We start from the raw sequence: 14,958 nt of genomic DNA, 5'->3' as shown, positions 1-14,958 counted from the left end.
CTTTACTTCAGGGTAAAAGGTTTCTAAGATATGAATGAGAACCGCAAATGTTTGAACTTGGTTGTGTAACAATCTGTGGGTTTGTAAAGTTCAATTACACATGTAACTGATCTTAACATGCGTTATATTTAAGACTAACATGAGTTTTGCATGAATTATATGTAATAAAAATTACAAAAATGCTTAAACTTGTTTTATAAAGTTGTTTCCCCCTTTAAATAAAAAAAGAGAAAAAAATAAAATTAAATGAGTGCATGTAGTTCAAATATTAATAATAAGTTTCTCTTGTATGTTGAACTCAATATTTAAAACGCAGTCATTCTTTTACTTCTGTTCCTATATAAGTAGCAAATATAGATTCTAAAAATATTAATATGATTTTTGTTTGTTTAGATCTGATTTCTTGCTGGTAGTTTTATTGTGCAGATGAAAAATGTATGAAAAAAGTTCTCCAACGACACATTTTCGTTCTGCTTTTCGTGACAGAATTGCTCAAAATAGCTCTGAGAAAGTGAATTAGTAATTTCAACATTACTAGAAAAATATCTACCGCATATCTTTACTATAAATATGTACAATTTTATGTTTGAATGTAAGTATGCTTATCAGTATAATCTGGATAGAATATAAACTATATCATAAATTAGCTTATCGATCATCTGCAATAATATTCTCATTTACAGAAATAATGGCAGCAAAAATATTTTTTTCTATCGACTCAGTCATCCAGAAACGACAGGTAATTAGCGACCAAAGCGTTTCAATAGCTCTATGCTTTCTAACATATTCAGGTGAAAGTGTTTCCAACGCCAGTAGGAATAATTCTCACAAACAGATTTCCCTTTACTATTCAATTTATCTCTAATTGTGTCATAAATATAAATTGTACTCTTGGATACTTACATGAATCCTTCAGCATTACAAAAAATACTTACAAATGAATGTTTATCCCCTTCTAATGAAATCTTGGTGATTACTAACATATTTAAATAGTTTTACTTTCATCTATCTTGGAGTCATGACCTGTATTCTATTTTATTTTAGTATTCAATAAAGTGAATGGAAATGCTTCAGAGCGTATCAACAGAAAAAAACCTCGGCTTCTTTTCTTAGCATTTATATATTTGAATCACTAATAAAATGATCTAGTCTTTCGTTTGAAATCACAACACTTTTGAATTTGAATGTATTCAAACTTTAATACTTAAATTGTACCCTAAAATGTTCTGTTAAATTTATTTTATGGATATTATATTTCATTTTGTAAATATTATACTTTCCTTTCCTTTAGTTTGCAACAATTTGTAAGCTTTACCAGAATTATTCGGAACTTTTAATGTACACTTAAGATCTTGTATTTTTATTGGGGAAAAAAGGAACAGAAACACATTTAATCAGTTAAAAGAGTAAAATTGTTCCAAAATTATATATATTCTCTGAATATTCTAAAATCAACAAAATGTCTTAAATATTTTAATATCTATATAGCAAAACTTTAAAAATGATTATTTGAAACGAAGTAATGCTAAGAAATTTCCGTCTCTTGCAGTCCATAAGTATAAATTTGCAACTATATGCTGTGAAATAAAAAGATTAAAATTTGGTGAATGTCTTGCAAACAAATAACAGGTAATTTGGCAGGCTTAAATGTAATAACCAATAACTCTTGACAGAAATAGATATTTGCTAGACAAACATTTACAAATATATTTACTTCACTTTTGAACAATTTCTCCTTATTTTCTGGTAATTAAAAATTGCATATAGAATTACCTTCAACATACCAAGAACAAAAGAACTACTGGTAGATTTATTATCTCGCTGTTTAACTCTTCATTTCTTCTGGTCTTAATCGTGAGTTTTTTTGGAACAAATATGTATATTTAGCGTTTTGCCACTATCAATACTAAAGATGCATTTCCATTTTGATCAGCAAAGAATAAAAAATAATGTGTAAAACAGAATCAATATAAACATCATTGTTGTATGAAAAAGTGTTGGGTTTTCTAGTCCCTATTTTTAATTTCTTCTTGTTTCAGTGTTCCGGTTTTTTTAAAAAAAGATGATCAGCTTTAAAATAAATATCATAAAACTGATTCAAAATGGTGACAAGAATGGCTTTCCATTATTTCTCATAAATATTGTGTATAATAGTGTGTCTGGTGTGAGTGTGATTGGGTGCGTGTGTGCGACGAAATTTTAACATAATTTGTATATGTGTGTAGAATTTTCTATATAAGACGATTAATCATGGTTATTAAATTTGTATGAACCTTTGTTACACTTCAGACTGGACAAAAATGCGATCGTTTAAATTATATTACTGATGTTTTAACGGCGTGTCTACGGTTATTAAATGTGTATATGTGTGTGCTCACATATTATAATATTCCATTATTGATATTTTCTTCATTGTTTTTCTGGCACTAACAAGATGTTTTTCAACTCGTAACTTATAAATGCTTACGTTTATTGCAAAATGGATTTAGAAATACTAATGTAATTTTTTTCATAATAACTAATTTTGCTATAGTATTTTTAACATTAACAATGTATACGGTTCAAAAAGTGAGTCCAATTGTACTCTTAGACAAAACAATTTAGGCACAAGTTAATATTTCGAGTAATTTAGAGTTAAAATAATAAATGTATTTTTCAGCATTCATCGAATTGAAAAATAATCACTATTGGTAGCATTTTCAATTCTTACTTCATTGGAAATAGCTTTTATTATAATATATTTCTCCTAATTTGGTACTAACACATCATTTATCATCATTCAATTTGGAATTTATTTTAACATTTTTGTTTCTTTACGAATAGAAGAACTGAAGAAACATATTCAATGGTACTCTATTACATTTTCTTAATGAAAGCTCAGGAATATCAATTATGAATTAGGTGAAGTGTTATATAATTCTTCTTGCCAAACATAAATTTGTGTTTGAAACATTTTTTCTCAAACACTTTGCTTTACCCTTTCCTGAATAGTGTCAAACAAATTCTTCTCCTATTTTCCTCATCAATTATCAAATATTTCGTTTTATTTGCTTTGCTTTTTATGCATAGCATGCCTGTGAGAGGAATTATGTGGATAACTTATTTTTACATCCGTTGAATGCAACCTTTACATCTACAATGAAATTAAATGTGACGAAAGAAAGTTCATGTCTGCTGTGTTTACGCCGAATTTACGTGTTAGTGAGCATTTTGTGATATGTGTTAGAGGCATTTTGTGTCAAATTAACCTACTGTGTTTTATGTTTAGACTAGGACTATCCTATGCTAATAGATTATACAATGTTTCATTTCAAAGTGCGATTATATATATTTTTTTCATTTTTCAATGAAAGTAGGCAATAAATTGTCTATTTTTTCAAGTTTAGTCAAGAACATAGATGTTAGAAATTAGAAAATCTTATCAGAAATTTCCCTGTGTTAATCAGTGATCTCAGCTAAATTAATATGCTATTTCTAAACTGAAATGTATATTGGTTATTTTTTGTTATTTAGAGTGAGTGAGAAGAGAAGAAAGATAACATTGATAGAGAGAGAGAGAGATAACTATATGTATTAAAGAAACAGAGAAAGAGAGACAGAGAGAGAGAGATTTGAAGTGTGAATGTGTGTGTGTTAGTGTGTGCATATGTGATGAGAGAGGGAGAGATAGAATCTCCAATAAATTTATGTTATTGATTCATGTCGTGATTTTAGTAGAAGATGCCAGCTTTGGTATCCAGAAGCTAATATTTTCAACTGCTTCTCGCCTTTTCTAGCCTCCCTTACTACTACCCCATCCCGACCCAAAAGTAGCTCCGTACCCCTGAAAACTGAAGAAGGCAAATCCCACCATGCCATCAAACCTAAACACATGCCTGCCAAATCGGTGAATGGAACGCAGACAGCTAAAGTCAAAGGAGACAAGACGAAAATTCAGGAGAAAAAGGAAGCTAGTAAGTAACACCAGAATCTCTACAGTGAGGTTCTGCTGTCTGTCTTGTGATCCACTGACATCCTGTTGCAAGATTAGAATTTTATTTCTTTTTGTTATAAATGTGTGTGATTGCGCGTATGTGTGAGAGAGAGTGAAAGAAAGAGCTTAGTCCATGTGCATACGAACCAGGAAACGTATATAAATTGCCACCGGAATATTGTGTGCAGGCTGTCTGTGGTGCAGGATGAACCATATTGCTGTGCTGTCGTGAAGCCTTGGCTTGGTGTCTTTCTTTATTCTTATTTTGAGTCTTTTGTAACCTGTTGTGGCTGTTGTTCCTGGTGCTGTTTTTATAATCTGCTGCTCCTGATGCTGTTTTCATCAATTAATTTGTGGTGTTCTTTTACCACTTACTAATAACCCCTTCTTCTTATATATATATTTTTTTTATTTTGTGCACTACAAAGTGTAATCATGGTGACACTGATTCTAAAGCAATATTACTTGGAAATAAAATATCAAATATTACAGAAGATTTAAAAAATGCAGAATCGCAGTGATAATGCATGGAAAGGGTGAGGCAAAGTCTGCTCTTTTTTCTTTTTTTTTTAACAAATAATTTTGTTATTTGCTTTCGTGTGTGTCTTTCATATGCATCTACATGACAAATTCATTAAGAATTCAAATTGTCAATGCTACTGTACCACTTTGTCTTTTATCATTTACAAGATGCATTTATGTGTACGTATATTCAATGGCTCGATTTTATCATCTTTTTTTAATATCTTTCACGCCTTTATCAAATTATCCCAATACTTGTTTGACCTAACTCATAATATTCAATATAAAATTAAGTATTTTGTGTAGCTTTTTTTTCTTAAAATAACTTACAAGTTTGCATATTTCTTTTCTATTAATATCCTAATTTTCTCCAGTATTCAGTGTCAATGTTAAACTGCATTTTTTTCTGTTTATTTTTAGATATCTCTCTTTTTTTTTTTCCTTTTAGTTGATTATATTACATAATTGAGGTTACATCAGCTCCAGTTATTTAAGATATTAGTCATAACGTTAAATAATATGTCTATTTCTTGTTTGTATTGAATATTCTACTTTTCAGAGTTTGACATAAAGGTAAGGTAATGAAATAATATGTACGTTTTCACAGCAAAATTGTAAAACTTTTAATGTTTGAAAGATTCGTCTACTTGTAGAAGATTGATCTACAAGAAAAATAATGAAATTTAAACGTTTGTTACTATTATAACATTTGAAAATAGCGATTTTGACCAAGTCTTTTGTCATTTATGAAGGCTAATTTCCTCATACTATGCACACAAATAATATTTATAAAATAATTCCACATCAACTGATTAGTCTTTTGAGTTTGTTTTTGACTATTCTGAGATAGTGAGAAATATACACATCTCAAATTTTATTCTCACTAGTTTTCAGTTTAACATTTTTCATGAGATGTTTGTTTCTTTTTCTTTTCTTTTTTTTTAAATAACTACAGTAACTAACATTCTACTAGAGATATACGTTTAGTTCTTGAATTTCTCATTAAGAATTAAATTGAGAATCAACTATAGAGACAAATTTCATAAAATTCAATATCAGGTAAAACTATTATATTATTTAACATACAATGATCCTATAAGAATACCTCAATTCTTGCTTACATTTTGAAGAACTGCATGCTAATATTATTTGTTTGTCTAATGCATTGAAATTTTATTGTTCTTATTCTACACTCATCTTGTACTGCTAACACATTTCAAATATAACACTCAGTTTCGGAGCAGTAATCCCATAAAACTTTTATGTAAGTTTGTTTAGTATGTATAATATGTGATTTATTACGTCAGAACAAAGGACGTAAGCATAAAACTGACTGTCATAAAGAGATAAAAAAAAGTAAAACATTTTTACCTAATCTTAAAATTTATTTTAATAAACATATGTAAAGATAGTATAGGAAGAAAGAATCAAATTTTCAACCTCAAAATAACTTAATATTATGATAGGTTTAATGGTCATCAGTGTAACTCCTTTTCAACCTGTCAACTAACAACGCAAACTCCAGTAACTAACACGTAACATGGTACTGACGGCAGATTTCACTCGCGTACAAATCCTAATAATTTGGACGAATTCCAATAATTCCTTCGGATCAGTCATAAGTCTTGCAATGTTTCCACAGCTCAAACAACAGGCACCTGTATATGCCATGTTTCACCGTAAGTATCGAGTCAAATTGGTCCAAGAGGTAGTGCAGTAAGTGGGCTATTTAACACGGAAACCATCATCACTCTGTCAGTATCTTCAATCAGTTTTAGTGGCAGCGGCAATGAGTACTGGACAGCGTCTAATACGTGAACTGTTATTGCATGAGTTCGAACTTGGGCATAACGCTGCGGCAGCAACCAAAGACTTTTGTCATGCGAAAGGAAAATGTGTAGCGAGCAATGTTACAGCAAATCCTTAGTTCCAGAATTGTTGTGCAGGTTGTATAAATGTTGAACAACCATGGCCCAGCCTTCCCAGGATAACAGATTCTGAGGTCATACGACACGCCATTTACTAAAATCTATCCCATAGCACACAACAATTGTCAAATCAATTTGGCATGCTCCAGCCTACTGTAATGCACCACCTTCACGAATTTGGGAAAATTACCAGGAGCTGCCGTATTGTGCCACATAAATTGACCCCATCTTAGGCGCAGAGGAGAGTGGATGTGTGCCGACAACTGCTGTAATTCCGCGTGATGTGTTTTCTGAGACGGATTGTCACATGTGGTGAAAAGTAGATGCTTTTTCCGAAATTCAAATGTGCAAAAACAGTGGTTGTGCAAGAGTAAACTTCCAGAAGCGGTCGTCAAACAAGGCCAGTTCGAGCGTAAATTCATGCTTTGTGTGTGGTGTTTTCACTTCGAGTTCGTTACTAACGGTAGTACCATCAATGCTGACGTTTATTCCGAACATTTGGAGCGGATGTATGCTACACTATACCATATATATATATATATATATATATATATATATATATATATATATATATATATATATATATATATATATATATATATATCCTGCTTTGGTGGACCGAAAGCGCGCCCTGCTGCACGGGATAACGCAAAAAAAAAAAAAAAAAAAAAAAATCGGCTCGAAAAATGCAATAAAATTTCAGGAACCTTATGGCATTGAACTGATAACACAGCCGGCTTATACTTCTGGCCTTGGCCTTTCGGATTATTATCTGTTTCGTTCCATTGCGCACTTCCTGAAATCGCAATGCTTAACCAACTAGCACGAAGTGAAAACAGCAGCAACCGCAATTGCCTCTAAGAACAAGAAGTGCTATCAACGTGAAATCATGAAACTAGCAGAAAGGTGGCTGCAGAAGGGGATATACTTTGAATGTTAACCTGCTTTCATTGTACTGCAATAAATACTGGCATATTGTGTTCCAGAATATTGCTTGATTTATGACTTACCCTTGTATCAACGAAAACTATTGAAAATGAAAATTCATATCTAATAAAATAATGAAAATCATTAGCAATATCGAGACTTACAGTAAATTTTCATACAAACATTTTAGAATAAATACATGAGTCTGGTTGTATATTCTTTTAGTTCAGAGTAACTTTCTGCTCTAGATGATATAAACAGCTGTAAAATTCGAGATAGCAATTCAAGAGTTCGGAAACAGATGAATAAAATGTCTTTAATTAGTTTTGTAGAAGTTCCAATCGAAAATGTAGATTAAGTAAAAGTTTGCATTTTATTTAGCCCTTTTACCGTGAACAACGTTCATTATTAGTGTTGTCCATCACATTCAGTGTACAAAAAATCGGTCCTAAGGAACTAGTAGTATAAGTACGAATACTAACCTAATTAATCTGGTTGTCACTTCCTTCTGCAGTGCTAAATTCAAACTAATGTATTTCTAGAATAGTGTGTTGTGGTTTGCTTTTCTTTTAGTTATTCGTAATAAAATAGAAATTGCTTTTGGTTTGTTATTTTATTCTGTTTTTCTTATTAAACACTGTTATAGATGCCAGCTGTTAAAATTTTAAGAAGTTTTCTGGAAGTCAGTGGTGTATCAGATTAAACCAACCCTCAAGAAAGATGGATCAAATAAATAAATAAATAAATAAATAAAAGGCAACAGAGATCTTGAAAATGTAACATTTCTAGGAAGTCGGACAAAGAATTCTGTGCCTATTCCAGTGGCACAGAAACATTTTGAATACTTTAAAGTATTACATGATCAATAACCGTAAAATGTAGCAACTACCAACGAGAAAGATAATTGCTAATTGTGCATCTCTATCTACTTCGAAAACTGTTCAGATCCTGGGCAAATAGCTTTGAGAATAAGTCTTCAACAGGAGGAAAACTTTGATATCAGTCCTTGTATCATTGACTCTGGAACAAATTGTGTGTACACTCATTTCTAATGCCATGTTCATTTTACACTCTCCAGTTTCCTCACAGTTATGAAAAGTTTGCAGTAAGATTTTGGCAATAATCTCTCGAGGAGTACTTGTGACACACCAACAAGAAAGGACACTGGTATTGCATTCATAAAGCCAAAATATCATTATAAAAGAAGTATGTTCCTACATGTGAACATAAAGAAAAAAGAAACTTTCAGTGTCGAAATTGAAACACGCGTGCAAAGAATGAGACGTATTCACAACATTGTCATCTGAATGATAATAAAACTTCGTATAGACAACACTAGTTTCCAATGTAAAAAAACTTATTAATTTAATAGACTTGATAAATATGCGTTGGACCACCTTTCGCCCTCAGAACAGCTCTGATGTTATGTGGAATGGAGTCATAGAGGTTGTGAATGGTAGCAAAGGGAATATTACACATTTCGTGTGCAGTGCGTCACTCAGCTACCTGAGAGAGGATGGAACCTCTGCACCGCCGACTTCGCCATCTCCAAAACGGACCACAGGTGTTCAATTATGCTCAGGCTCAGGGATTGGGAAGGTTCTCAAACAACACTGCAACAGCTCATGCTGTGTCAATGATCTCATTATCATTTTATAATATGGCGCCATTGCCTGGAAACAACATAAACCATAGGGTGCACGTTATCCCCTAAAATGGTGACATAACCACGGGACAGTGACGCGACCGGCAAACATCAGTACAGAATCTACTGGAAACCAGGAAACCAGGAGATTGCGGCTCACAACATCACAGAGCCACCGTCTTGTTTTAAGGTTGGGCAGAAACACTGTGATCTTGCGCTTCATTGAGTGTCTGCCACATAAACACGCCCCACAGTGTGAAATAAGTGAATGATTGCTCATCTGACTGTATCACACATTTCCAGTTATCAACGGTCCATGTTCCATGTTTGCGGCACTATTGCCATCGTGCTAAAGCGTTATGGCCCTTTATCAGCAGTTTCGCCCCCGCAACTCGACCTCGTATATCCATGCCGTGTAACTTTCAGCAGACTGTGATTGTCGACATGTGCTGTGAGAGGCGGTGCTTGAGTGACATTCCACTTTATTGCTCTGCGGGGCCTGTTACTGAGTTTTTTTCTTTTTTTATCAACTACAGTTCTTCCCTAATGTGATTCCTCCGTGAGTTTCATAGGCAGTCACCAACGAACTTCCACTTTTATTACGCTACATAACCGAGCGCCAACAATGTGCTTTCATTGAAAATCAGACAGATCGCCCATTTAACATTATCACTTGTCTGTTCAGTTTACTGAGTACTGACGTTCTACTGCTCCTAACATAGTACTGAGTTTCCTCAACATACCACCATCAAAAGCCCGCCGCTGCGATCGCTGATTGACTGTTGCCAATCAGACATCTGACGTGTTTCCAAATCCATTAAATTGATAATGATCTATACACGAACATGGAGTAATATTGACATGAAGGAGATTTGAACTTGTCTCTCATCATAATGGCGTATACTGTATACAAGGACAAGTATCATATAGCATACACACAGAGAAATTATTAAAAGAAATGTAGGTTAATAACAGAACCTGAATATTTTGTTGCTAATGACCAGAATCACTTGAAGAGCTCCCACTTATGGCTTGGATGTGAGGTGTCCTCTAACAAACAAACAGATTAATTGATGTTTCACACAAGAAATATGGTTGAGGCATTGACCATATGTCATGCTTTGACAGATTTAATTGCGTTACTGTTTTGGTCAGTCAAGATAAAATAAAATTTAAACTTCCTCTCAAAACGAATAATTAAACAGAAAACTCTGGCTGCTGTATAATGTTCTCGAGAATGCATAATGGTCTCGAGAACTTCGTATATATTATCTACGGGCACTCTCTGTATCTCGGTATCAGAAACAGCATACAACTTTTTGAAAGGAAAATATTTCCTTCAGAAACAAGTGGCCCTTTTTCAAAACTGAGGCCAGTTGATCCAATTCGTTTTTTTCTTTATTAAAGCAACCATAGAACAAAAAGTGAAGCGAAATGTATCCTGGATGTGAAAACATGTTTACCTGAGTAATGATGTTGATCATAATTGTTATGGATTGAATTTTGAGATGGAAAGTAAAGTTAAATGGTGTGAAGGCCCTATATCACATAACAATATAATTCCAGATGAAGATATTTCTGAAAGTGATGATAAAAATGCCTTGAAAACCAATGATAGTACTACGAACTCTAGTGGTGAGCAGATCTAGTAAAAACCGTACTACAAACTGTAAAAAGAATATAAAATAGTTGAGAAGAAAAAAGAAAACAGAATTATTTTTGTTCAGTGTTTTCCTTTTAATAGGTTGGTCATTATAAGTTGGAAAAACAGTTAGTTCCAGATAATCCTGTTATTTTCATATAGTTAATATTAATCTTACGTTTTATGCCATTTTTGTAGTTTCACATTTCTCTTTTCTTAAATTCACAAGCAGCAAATCTTTATGATGTACCGTTTTAAGAGTACATTAGCTTGAATTTAGCACGGACAATAATGCAACATCGTCCGCATTACCGGTTTTCCTTAAAACTGACGTTTTCTCACTGGCAGTGCTAGGTAATATATTGTAACAAGCTTCAAAGCAAAGCCAGAGTAAATAATCTCACGGTTTGAAATGCACAAAATCACTGAATTAATGTCCTCGTTTGGAGGTAAATTAAGAACTTTTCCGCCGCAAACGAATATGCTCATATTGTAGTATGGGCATTAGTGCCAAATTTACTTACGAAAAGTTAGCAAAATTTACAGATGCATTTTTGAGACAAGTGAAATACATATAGTCGTAGAAGATTGTCCTTCATTTAATTGTTTACTGTTCAAGACTAACCTTTAATTGGTATTTAAACAGTACTTATTATCTTTTTATTATGCCCAATGTATTGATTTATAGCTTTTCAATAACTTAAGAACCAAAAGTCCGTACAACACAATATTTTACAGGCTTATATAGCAGGTGGATATCTACCAACATGTCAAATTTGACTTAGAGCGGGTGAGTTCGGCTGATGATTTTTTTTTTTTTTAATCTGTGACTCAAAACTTGACCGTCCATAGCTCAGGAACCAAAAGACTGTACAACATGGTATATAACACATTTATACAACAGATCAAGATTTACCATGTCAAATTTGATCCCGATTGGATGAGTTCGGTGTATAACTTATTGTTTTGGAAAATGTGACTCAAAATTTTACCGTCCACAACTCGGGAACCAAATGCCTACACAACATAATATTTCACATTCTTTTACAGCAGTTCAAGGCCTATCACCACACCAAGATTGATTCCGATGGGGTGTGTTCGGTTGAGCTCGTATACTGTCGTTGATTTTTTAAAGGATTGAGGAAGTATTTCTTATTGCGATTGAGGAAGTAGGTGTTTTGTTTCCTGATTGTAGCATAACCATAATAAAAGGTACTTAGCCTAGTGCTGTTTAGTATCAAACTTTATTTTCTCCAGTAACTACGAGACTAGCAACTCAGAAACAAAATCTGATTTGGACTTCGCTTTCACATAGACTTTTTACTTTATTTTTCTAAGTAGAATCACGTCTAAAACAGTGGAATAAAATCTTTAAAATTCTCTTACAAAAATGAAAATAACATATCAGTGACTTCCTTGTATTAGAAACTTGTGACTACTCTAGTTTAAGTAATTGTTCTGTAATATTTCGCCACCATACTTGTGTATTTTTGCTTTACAGAAGGTTTCTAACGTCTTCAGTAGGTTTAATATTGTTTATAAAGTTTCGACAAGTTACTCGTATCACATTAGCAGAAATGAACATTTGATTTCTTTATGTATATATATATATATATATATTATATATACATAATACATAATATAATTTACATAATATATATATTAATATATATATATATATATATATATATATATAATGATATAAATTACAATTATTCTCATTTTCCATCCATGTATATTATGTTAATTACTGGATTTCAAAAGAATATTACTGCATTCCTTGTAATTGTACTTGCTACTTATAGTGATAATGGTTTCATTACACTTTCTTTTACGTAAACCACTGTCACAGTAGATATTACTTGCAAAAATAAAAGAGTTTTTTTTTTTATTATTATTATTCCTTTACTAGTCACCCATACGTACGGATTATGCAATAGCCACTTTCCCACAAAGTTAAAAGGGTTTATTATTATTATTATTATTATTATTATTATTATTATTATTATTATTATTATTATTATTATTATTATTATTATTATTATTATTATTATTTTTATTATTATTATTATTATTGTATTATAGTCACCCATACGTACGGATTATGTAATAATCACTTTTCCGCGAAGTTTAAACCACCTTAATAAAACAACCAACCCTATCGTACTTTTTTCCCCGCTGTTGTGGGTATTACGAGAACTAAGTGCATGACATTAAAATCATAAAATTTTCATATATTGCAGGACAAAATATTGGACTTTCTCGTAACTCTGAACATCCATATTGTTATTCTTTTATTGTTGAAAGTATCAAACTATTGCTCAGAAATACAGTAAAAGTTTTTCTTGCTTACGTAAACTAAACTCTCGTAGAATTATAAAAAGGCAGTGCCGTATTTGTTAATAGCTACCAGTGAAATCCTGTTTTCCAGAAATTCGCATATCACGAATTATTTTTGTTGAACAGGTCTCCACTTAATGTAAGTGAAATTACTGTACGGTTTTTATAAGCTCACAAACCTAGTTTGAATTTGAGATGTTGTCATTTGCGTCCTAATACAGCACTACAGAGGCTATGAATGAGTTCCAAACCATGACTGGGGGTTAAATCCGGTGCAGTTGGCAAACGCATAGAATATCGTGCAAGATGAACCCTTGCACTATATAGACCGTTTCCTCCACACCACATATTTCGCCTCTAAGAATGCTAGATTTACAGGATTACGCAACCGCCTCCCTTCTTGTAAATTGTTAAGTTGAAAAAAAAATGTTTCCACTTAATACAAGTTTTGTTAAACATACACTTCAGTATAGTAGTATGTAAACAGTCATTCCTTACAGAGCAAGATGGAGTAGATCAGCGACTTTGAAGTTAGCTGAAGAGTTTGCAATGCTTCCACAGATAAGTGTGGGTGGACACCAGTTATCTAAGTGCAAAATTAATTTTCGCAGGAACTATGATGTTCAATCAAGGTTATACCGATAATTGGCATTGGTCGAGGGCTATTCGAACCATAAACTTTCAGTAGCTTAATTAATTTTTGAACTTAAATCTGAATATTTTAGGTTTGGATACGGGTATCGGTCATGTCAGGGCAAATAAAAACTAGTCGAGTAGCCGAACTACCAACAAAACAGAAGGGTTTTATCAACGCTTACAGCAACTAAAATACAAAATTGCAGAATCTTACAAAACAGTATGGTCTTAGGTCGTTCGTGACGCAAAAGTAATGAAGTTTACTCTACCGATGTAAAACAATGTTAAATCAAAAACTAAACTCCCTGGCTTTACAATTCAATAACGACTTTGATCGATATGACAGCTTGTATCCCGTTTTATTAATGAATGCATCTTGAATCAAAAGATCAAAATATAAATTGGTTTAAAACAAATATTTATATTTTTATTACAAATATGGGTTACTTGCGCATAATCACATTATAAGAATTAAGGTTGCAATATATTTCGTATTAAAAGCAATGATTTGATCAGATAATAATCGTGGTATAAATCTTTACTTGGATCTCGTGTTCCTAAGAATAGTTCTTTCTTAGCTAAATTCTAGCTCGTTCAGAGAGAAATCTTTTACAAATGATTTAGTGTAATTATGTGTAAGCATGGAATCATAAAAGAACACTAAACTGTTTGTTAACTCGAACATAATAAGGTACCCTGGCGCTGCATAGCACGAAGCGCTATAACCAGCTAAATGATACACGTTTCACTGGGTGACTTGTGGTCCGGCTTCCAAGGGCATTATTTCTGTCTTTTTAAGCTGGAGTCGCTACCTCTTATTCAGAAGCTCTACAATTGTTTCATAATGCTTATCAAACTTCAAAGAAATACAACAGATTACTAACAATGTCCAAGCACTATTAACATATATCATTAATTACATTAATTCTTAATAGTAGATAGTGGCATAGTATATTTCATCTTTTTCTTTACCTGTAGTCATTACAAAGAGAAGTTACTAATCCTTTTAGCTTTGGAACTACGTATATCTTAAAATTAAAATAAAATTTGACCAAAGCAAACAATTATTTCTAATAACCTGTGTTATAATTTTAGCAATATATAATTGCCGAAACTCTAACACAGGTTGGTAGTAATAAATATATTCAGATTTTATTGTGTGTTTAAAAAAGAAGTTAGTATCTCTTAGCTACAAGCTTTGAACTATTTCGAAAAGTAACTTCAGTCAAGTTAAACTCTATGAAGAATGCTTTAAAAATCCTTATTTGTTATCTTGTTAGTGACATTCTTAAAGCATTCGAGAACTGCTGTGACTTACTAGACAGCACCGGATGACAAAACAGGA

The 14,958-nt window shown here is 32.4% G+C and overlaps 1 protein-coding gene across 5 annotated transcripts in view; it reads left to right on the top strand.

Moving 5' to 3' along the window:
* LOC145688018 (uncharacterized) overlaps positions 1 to 14,958 on the top strand; it is a 553,165-nt gene that overhangs the window by 499,695 nt on the left and 38,512 nt on the right. For 4 of the 5 annotated variants that reach the window (XM_081761686.1, XM_081761687.1, XM_081761688.1 and 1 more), the window contains one exon: positions 3,777 to 3,953. The exons of the other annotated variant lie outside the window; for it this stretch is intronic. In XM_081761686.1, coding sequence (XP_081617812.1) covers positions 3,777 to 3,953 — 177 coding nt within the window. The remainder of the gene's footprint in view (positions 1 to 3,776; positions 3,954 to 14,958) is intronic. 5 annotated transcript variants of the gene reach the window in all.

The sequence above is a fragment of the Thermobia domestica genome, chromosome 6 (assembly GCF_964235325.1).
Source record: "Thermobia domestica chromosome 6, izTheDome1.hap1.1, whole genome shotgun sequence".
Classification (NCBI taxonomy): Eukaryota; Metazoa; Arthropoda; class Insecta; order Zygentoma; family Lepismatidae; genus Thermobia; species Thermobia domestica.
This window is presented reverse-complemented; position numbering and strand designations above follow the sequence as displayed.